A 9666-nucleotide genomic window follows, 5' to 3' on the forward strand; every position below is an offset into this window, starting at 1 on the left:
GTACAGTATCTATATCCTTGTTATCCTTGGAATACAGTGGTTGATTCAGTTCAAGGAAATGCCTGTAAAGTATTAAAGGTTCTCCTCTGATTGTGATAAATGGGAATGGTTGACCAAGTCGTTTTAATTTTCCATGTCAGCGTTTCCATTTGTAGACCACTGCTGTATAACATAGTCTTTCTATATCTATCTATCTCTTTCTCTCTACATTTAGGTTTATATATATATTTATTTTTTCTTAGAATTTCTTATAATTTCTTTAGTCCGCGCTCATATAATCAATGCATTTTTTTTTTTCATTTGCGTATTATTTTTCCTCTTTGGTCTGTAAAAGATGAGCGCCAAAAACATCTTCCAGGAGAAAGCCGTTTCACAGAGCAGTTAGGTTCACAGTCTCGGATCAGGTCAGAACCACTGGTGGAGCCCCATAAAGCCTGTGTCTGGTTCAGTCTCAGACAGGGTAGGTGCCTCATTGTCCTGTGCTGCGCCCTTAAAGTCCTCAAGGCTCCTACTGTACCACCATCCGTGAGGCGCTTTGTGAACGTACAGTATGTTCTCCGTGGCACAAGGGGGTGCTGCCCATTTACAAAGCCGAGACACAGACAGGTAGGCAGAGGCAGGTGTTAAGCCGATGAGACATAGCAAGTATCTACAGCAGGTGGGCGAAGCTGCAAGAGGCCTCGTCTTGTAGCGCTCCAGGAACCCCTCCCACTGTTAGGACACCTAGATCAACCAGAAACACACAGGAAATCAAAATCAGTGGTGCAATTCCAGGGGTGTAGTGATAATGTAAAAAGTGGACTAATGTTGAGTTTGTTTGAATGTTTATTTATTTCAATCATGACAACTCTCGGAAGATTTTAGCATGGTGATGGTTATGACAATGTTAATGTATTTGGTCTTGGCGGAACAGATCTGCTACGCTGCTGCTGCTAAATTGCTGCTGCTGCTGGTTATTGCTGTAGTTGTAGATTATTGCTGCTGCTGCTGAATTGCTTCTGCTGTTGGTTATTGTTGTAGTTGTAGATTATTGCTGCTGCTGCAAGCAAGTACGGGAACTTGCTACTGCCAATGCAAACGGCGATACAGTGCTGTGAGTATTTAAGACAGTATTTACTGCTGCTGCACAAATAGCATATAAAATAAACCGTAGCAGATCTATACAGGTGGAGCTGGGGAAGGTGGTGGGTTTCAGAGGGACTCTGAAATCACGCTGCAAATGCTCAAGTGAACGCTAACCAGCCATTTAAATGTAAGGTAGCAAGCTCATTGGCTGTGTATGCAACATGAACCAATCAGCTTGTGCCAAGTTGTTTAACACTGTGAATATCATCAGTTACGTTAATACCCGTCAGCCTGCGCCATCTACTGTTTCATGACTGAACTATACATTTATTTAATAAAATAGTTTTGGGAACTGCAAAAGAAGGTGCTTGCAGTATCTTTACATTTAGAGCACTGGCTATCCTACCAGTTGGCAGAAGTCTCTAATTGTTTTTAAAATGGTTGATTTACGTAGTTTTTTTTTCCCACTCAAAAATGAAAATATCATTTGCTCACCCTCATGCCATCACAGATGTATGACTTTCTTACTTCTTTGGAGCACAAACTAAGATTTTTAGAAAAATAACCCATCTCTGTGAGTCCATATAAAGCAGGGGGATGAAACGCTCAAAACTGACACTTCAAAAACTATGCAAAACACAAATGTGGATGTTGGGTCAAATGGTTCTCGTTTAACCGTTCCATTCCATGGCAATCTGGCTCAGTCAGTCCAGATATGGATTCATTTTTCACTCTGGGGCTGATAACAGAGCTCTTTGGAATGTATTACAGTGCTTTGGTAACACAAAAGCTTATAGATGGTATGAGAAGAGCAAAGCAACTATGATCAGATCAGATATTTCTGTTTTCAGGACTGTACATCTGAGATGACAACAGGGTGACTAAATGAGAGAATTTTATTTTTGAGGTGGAAAACTCCTGTAAAATGTAAGTATTTTTTAATGTTGTTAACAAAAAATTCAGGTGACTAGTTAGCCTGACCAAGCTAATGTTTTGATGGTTTAGCTGGTCGTCTAGCTGGTCTCTAGTCAATTCTAACCAGCTATCAAGTGCCTAACAGAGAAAAAAACATAAAGCAGACAACATTCCATGGCAATCTGGCTCAGTCAGAACTTAAGACATTTTTCTATACGAGACAAGTGGCTCTGGTCAATAGGCCTGGTGCAAGAATAATCCATTTGAACGTGTGATGCTCAAATGGATTATGATGTTCAAAGATATTACAATCCTGTTGTAATCGAGCTAATACTTGAAAACTGTTGCATTTCTGAGCACCTGCCATGGAAAACGCTCAGCACCATCTGCTAAATGGTCTACTGCCAGGCCGAAAAAAGGCACCAAATGCTGCCAACATGGGCTGCTGCTTAATTTATAATAATGAACTCTTGACACTTGCATAGGGAGCAGATATTCATGGATTTAGCAGGTGCTGAAAACATTACTAAGTCTGAATCCGGAACAACAGAGATAATCAGGATGAAAATGAACTCAGGAAAGTGATAAAATGACCCAAGAGTGTAGATGTTGAGGACAAAAGTGTGCTATTGCTAATACACTGGAGCAATGTAGCTGCTAGCTCCTGCTTCAGAATCTTATTACTCTAGCAAAATGTTAGCAATTGGATTACATATGCATTACTGCAAACTTTAACAAAGATTAACTAAAATCTCTAGAGTATTGCTAGAGCAGGGACAATTTCAAGCAAGATTTTGTTTGTCCATACAGTATGCAGTTTACTTTGACTTAGATTGTAAAGAGAAATTATTTTTGGCTTAAAGGAATATTTTCCTCCTCACATGACTTCACTCTTACCTACTAACCTACTGGCAGAGGCTGGCCAAAATAAATTTTATTTATTTATTTTTTTCTAAGATTTAAATAAAAACAAAAAAATGCTGGAGTAAGTTTACAAGAAAATACTATTTCAGTCTTTCTACCTCCAAATTTTACATTTAATTAAATGTTTAATTTGAATTAAATGTGTGAAATTTACTAGCAATTTCTGAATTAATATATGCATGCTATTCTTTGACTTCCACAAAGGCAATTTTTTAGCACAAACGTAGAAAGTGTACAAGGTAAGCAGTGAAAATGAAGGCTTGCAAAAAAAACAAAAAACAACATTATACATCATACATTAAAGAAAAATCATGCACTGCATTTATACATCAAGGAGACTTTACTGTCTTGAGATGATTTTGTTAAATTTATATTAAAGTCATTTAAACTAATGCATCATGATGACAAGCTCTAGTCTCATATTTGGCTGGACTTCCAAGTTTGACCATATCCTGGACAAGGTAAACAACGTTTACAGGGAAATAATAATAATAATAATAAAAAAAAAAACTCAGGAGACAGCAAACAAAGAATGATAAACTATTATTACTATTATTATGCACAAAACAAATGACAAATAAATTAAATAAAACAAAGAAAAAAGAAAAATTAAATTAAAATATTTAAATCATGAATGCAAGAACAGAGAATGTAAGAAAATGCAAGAGAATATGATTTACAATATTTCCAAATATGTGTGTAACGCCCCTGTGGACTGTTTATTGTGGTTTCTTCCCCTTTTGTTGGTTTAGCCAGTACTAATCATCAGTTAATCACCTCATTGTGCTCACCTGTCTGCCCCTCGTTATCTGCCCTATATTCTAAGTAAAGTATAGTGGCATCTTTCCCCTCGTTTGTTTTTCCGGTTTTTGTCCGTTTTTATTTTTATGTTATGGATTACCCCGCCTTCCAAATCCTCCTGAAGCCCCGCGGCTGAGAAGAGGATTGCCTCGGATATTGAGCCCCACACGTCAGACCAGGTGTGAGAGCCGGCAACAGTGCCCATCACGGAGGAACAAGCCGTAGACGAGGAGAGTAGAGGAGGGATAGCTGCCGACTCCTGCATCACGGCTGAGGGTGAGCTGACTATGGCGGGACATAAGGGCCAGAATATGGAGGGAGGTCAGTGTCAAAATGAGGAGGAGAGACCTCGGAATCCTCAGTTTAGCCCAGGAAGGGCTCTCGTCGTCCTGCCTGCCTCCACACACCTTGTCGTGACAATGTGATTTCAACAAACTATTCTGAATCGGTCAAATGAACATTACTTGAATATTCAATATTCTTACCCAGCCCTATTCAGAGGCAGTGCCACATTTATTTAATCTATGAGGATTCCACTTGGGTGATGTGATAAACAAGCTCTTGGCTGCATCTGGACCTCTCAGCTGAATCTGGACCTTTTATATTTACTTTACTGTCTAAATTTGCTAAACTTTGTATACCATTCATGTTTTGGAGAGGCTAAAGTCAGAACACACAAAACTGCTAAATATCATTCAGACAGAAAGCTGAGATGATTGGAAAGTGATACATATTTGCTGAACCCAGCAGTATCTATCAGAAGTAATAATGTCGGTGTAGTGTGAAGGGTTTGAGTGTGTTAAATTCTCTCTGGCAGAATATGTAGCTTTGCCCCCTTGAGGGAAATTCATGTAGCCGTTCAAAGCTATAACTGGATTTATCTTAATCATCCTTTTCATGTTGCATTTTCCAATAAACATCTAGGGAATTGCAGTATCACAGCTCCATATGAAGAAATTAATCACATAAAATAGCTGAGGGATTGTGTAATACGTAGTAGTTGTTTCATTAATAATTATATACAGAACAGACTGGTTCTCTTTTGAGGTGCCATAGCATTGTACATGCCAATTTTTAACTTGCATTTCTCACAGTCTGTTTTCAGATGATGTCGGCTCATGTAGCACCATGAAATTCCAGCCAGTTTTGCAAACAGCAGTAACAAAAAATACTGTTTAAATAAATAAATAAATACATACATACATACATACATAAATAAATAAATGCAAACTTGTGAAAACTATTGAAAAATCACATTGGGAAAAAAATAATTAAAAAAATGAATGAATGAATGAATTAATAAAAAAATAAATGGATTCCTCATCTGATGTGAGTTTAAAATTAAACACGTTTTGGCTCAAAACTAAAGCTTAATTTATACTGTACTGTATATAAATATGACATTTTGTTTGGTGACAGTAGCAATGAAGGCTCAAAATAAGAGCTACTCAACAGTACCACGTCTCTTTTAACAAATTTCTCAGGCTGGTACTTGGAAAAGACTCATTTGGCAGCTTGAAATAGGAGGTTGGCAAGGCACTGTAACAATGAAACCTTGTAATGGCTGCCTGGATTGTCTGGGTAAAATAGCCAGCTTGGGCACTGAGAGATAGAGAAGAATGGCACCAGCACTTTAGAAACCATCCGTTTAGTTCGACAAAACCGTCATTTGACTAAACACATACATTCTTTTCAGATTTCTTTTAGTTCTTATAAATACTGCATGATGTTAAAACATGACCCAGTCACAAGTAAATGGTGAATGTTCTCGGATTCAAAATGGAAGTTTTTGGTGACCAGTGCTGACTTGGATCCTTTAGACAGGAGCTGGCAGTGGGCGCTAATGGTTTACAGAGGCTGAGTGCTTGCACGGAGGAGCAGCTGTAGTTTCCATGGTGATGTTGTCCAAGCCCAGGCAAGGATGTGTCCTATGGTCCCACGCTGGCGCATTGGGATCAATTACATAGACCCCAACACCCACAGTGGCAATGCCTTGGCATGTGTCATCCACGACCTCCACGTGTTTTTAGTACCCTCAGTCTATTCACTTTCTTTTTCACTTCGTCAGAAAAGTTTGAAAAGGCAGACATCTTCAAACACACTTCAGCGTTGTTAATGGAAATGTTAACCTCAAATAATTAAGTAATTGAAAAGCTGTTATGTATTTTCCCTTATGTTGTTCCTTACATGTATGCTGTCTTTTCATGGAACACAAAAGCAGAAATTATATAAATTAACATTATAAATTAACATATCTGTATAAATTAACATATCCCTGACAACAAAAGTTCATGGTTACCACTTTCTTAGTAGCTCCAAAAGGGACAAAGTAACAACATAAAAGAATAATGCAAGTAATCAGTTGTGCTGCCTATGTCGAAGGTTGGACATCAAACACAATGAGTGTCATTGGTTGTTGCATGTCACGGATTTGAAATACATGAGGCTGAGTAAATGACAGAATTTCACTTTTTGGTATGAATTATTCTTTTAACTCTCCGTTAACCAACAAATCTCACCAATCTCTGGAGGCAGCACTTAAAACCTAGGGACGCCCCTACATTTTCAAAGCCCCGTTTAACCGAGGCATCACTGATGAGCAAACACTTTCTCTGTTTGCATGTGAAAGATTGCTGATTACTGCAATCAGTAGTTCTCTCTCGTCTTGAACTCCACTGATACTACAGATTCAAGGACCCTTTTGTTAAATACCACCCAATCAACCTAATAGCTAATAGAATAGTTGATTAAGCTGTTGATTAACTCGTTTGAAGTAACGGTGCTTCATATAACATTATCGGTAACACTTTAGAATAGGGAACACTTATTCACTATTAACTACGACTTTTCCCTCAATAAATTCCTAATTTGCTGCTTATTAATAGTTAGTAAGGTAGTTGTTTAGTTTAGGTATTGGGTAGGATTAGGGATGTAGAATAAGGTCATGTAGAATAAGGCATTGATATGTGCTTAATTAGTACTAATAAATGGCTAATATTCTAGTAATATGCATGCTAATAAGCAACTAGTTAAGAGACCTTAAAATAAAGTGTTACCACATTATCCAAAGAAATGATAATGATAAATCCCCTGTGACGTTTGTACTGGCTACTGTATACAGGCCACCAGGGCACCATACAGACTTTATTAAAGAATTTGCTGACTTAATTTCCAGCGATATCGTCGATTTGGTTGCACAGATACTATTTAAACTGAACTGAGCTGGACGATGACATCACTGAATTCAATGATGAACTGCCTTTAACTGAAAATTGAGTGTTTACTATTGTCCTTTTGCATTGACACACTATTTCCCTATTTGATAATGTAAAGCTGCTTTGACACAATCTGTATCAGTGTTAATTTTGTTGATGAAAAGTATTCATCAATTACATTTTTTTTCACCGACGACAACGAGACGATAACGAACTAAAACTCTTTTTGAATGACAAAAACTATGACGTAAATCTATTGACATTTTCGTCAACGAATAAAAACGAGACGAAAATGTTAGGGAGGGACGATTTGGGAAGAGATTCATTCAGAACGAATCTGCTGCGTGGTTCGGAGGTTAGATTAGACATATGGATAAATCTGACGACGCAATAGAGAACTCAATTCGGTCCGGTTTTCTGAGCGCAGACACTGAAGCATACACACACAGAAAGCGTGTCTCACAGCGTGCGAGTACTCTTTTGCGTCGCATGAACGGAGAATTACACACAAAATGATGTCGAATTGTCCTTTTTGACGAGTATTCACGTAAACACAGTTGATTACGTCTTAAGTGAACGTAAACAGCAACAGAAAGACAGAAAATCACGCGCTGCTCTTGACTGAAAAACTTTAGTAGCCCTAAAGATTAATCTAAATTTATTTATAGAAATAAATATGTCTGCTTGAAAGAATGAAGAATATGGTAAACAAGTTGCTATAAAGAATGCATAATTAGCCTATATAACCATTGATATTTCATTAAAAAGAAGACCATGTTCTTGTTCTTTATGAGAAGTGGTTTAAAGAAGTTTAACATAAAGGCATGTTGTGTGTCACTGCAGTTAAATCGGTGTCTATCATGATACAACCTTAATATCAAACCTATATAATGAGTTTGGCAATTTTAGAGAAATGCTTAATAAATGCACTGTAATTAAACCCATTAGATTCTAGCCGACTAAATTTACTGTAGATTTAGTCGACTAAAATCGTATATTTAGTCAACTAAAACTAGACTAAAACTAAAAACAATTCAGATGACTAAAATATGACTAAAACTAAATGGCATTTTAGTCAAAAGTCTATGACTAAAACTAAATACAAATTTGCTGTCAAAATTAACACTGATCTGTTTTGTTAAAAGCGCTATATAAATAAAGGTGACTTGACTTGACTTAAGAGCCCTCTCGCTCTGATGGTATAATCAGAGAATTAAGGAGTAGTGTGGTGTAACCTTACAAAAGAGCAAACATAATAAATTAACAGAATCCATAAGACAATCTGCATTTCTGAGAATCAGACTTTATGTTGGAAGTAAACACAAAATTAGAAAAATGTTTTAATCATTTCATTTCAAAATACTGTATGTACACCTGATGTCTCTGAGACGAGAAATGTGCTCTACTAATGTAAACACAAGCACAACTGTTTAGAAATTGCATTAAACATACAGTCTTGTTGCAAACACATGTATAAAAGTTCACACAGTAATTTTTCCTCTTAAAGGGGTCATATGATGCGATTTCAAGTTTTCCTTTCTCTTTGGAGTGTTACAAACTGATTGTGCATAGATAAGATCCCTGAAGTTGCAAAGACTAAAGTCTCAAAACCAAAGAGATATTCTTTATCAAAGTTAAGACTCTGCCATTTTTGAACATTAAAGCATGTCAACATATTCTGTTACACCAAATACACAAAATAATGATCTTTAAAAAAGCATCATATGACCCCTTTAAAAAAAATTCTACAATACCATGAGAAGCCGATTTTTTTTAAATCTATGTAACTAGATTTTTAGAATCTTTAGAATCTATCCAAACAGTCAACTACTCATCTTGATATTTCACATATCTCATCTCATTTAAAGGAGCACAGCGTCTGTGCTCAGATTCAGAAATAACCTGAAATGACTTGAAAACGTTAAATGGACTTCATACAAATTGTAGGGTCATTGTCTCACTTTCTTTTTTTTATTCTGTAATACTGTCGTTCACTCTTTCCCCTCCTTTGACTCGTTTCAATTGTTCGTCAAACTAAACTGTGTGAAATTTCATCAGATAAGGTAAGGTGATTTGGTCGCTCCATCAATGCCTGTCTAATGACGTTGAGCCATCCACCGGAGATGACCGACAATCTACAAGAGACGACTATTGCTTGTTTAATTTGCTGTTGAAAGAATGGTCGCAATCGTATGAATCAGTAGAAAAGAATGAGCAAATCACAAACATGATAGCAGTAATGAGTGTTTATTCAAACAGGATGGGCCTACAGCGACTCTTGGGTTGATTAGTTATCATTCTTTTACTGAATAACAGAAACTCATTTTAGCCCAGCCTACTGGATTTTTATTTTTTTTTAATTATTAGTTATTTTGTCCTCTGACAATGGCTGGTCAATTAAAATGGTCAATCAAAAAAAAACAAAAAAACAAACCCCGCACAACATGACTGCCAGACCACAATTTAAACATGTGTACCAGGGCTCTGTCACGGTGCGGTACAGAAAACACACCGTGTAAACTGGGGTCTGGGTCCAAATGCAGGCTTTTATTAGATTGCAGGGGAAAACAAAGTCAAAACAGAAAACAAACAGAGCTAAGACTCTGAGACACAGGCTTGCGACAAGGAAGGGAATCTGATGCAATACGGCCACGTAGAGCTTGCATCAGTCCACACATCACAGCTTGTACAACAACTACAAACAATTAGTACAACAACTAACAATTATTAATAATCCGCCCAGAGG

The 9666-nt window shown here is 37.1% G+C and overlaps 1 protein-coding gene across 2 annotated transcripts in view; it reads right to left on the reverse strand.

Moving 5' to 3' along the window:
* Positions 1 to 270: 270 nt before the first annotated feature.
* The window catches only part of LOC107716494 (protein FAM19A5-like), a 132089-nt gene continuing 122693 nt past the window's right edge, over positions 271 to 9666 (reverse strand). For both annotated transcript variants that reach the window (XM_016522974.1, XM_016522975.1), the window contains exon 4: positions 271 to 723. In XM_016522974.1, coding sequence (XP_016378460.1) covers positions 715 to 723 — 9 coding nt within the window. In that variant the 3' untranslated portion in view covers positions 271 to 714. The remainder of the gene's footprint in view (positions 724 to 9666) is intronic.

The sequence above is a fragment of the Sinocyclocheilus rhinocerous genome, unplaced genomic scaffold (assembly GCF_001515625.1).
Source record: "Sinocyclocheilus rhinocerous isolate Xijiao unplaced genomic scaffold, SAMN03320098_v1.1 scaffold1141, whole genome shotgun sequence".
Lineage (NCBI taxonomy): Eukaryota > Metazoa > Chordata > Actinopteri > Cypriniformes > Cyprinidae > Sinocyclocheilus > Sinocyclocheilus rhinocerous.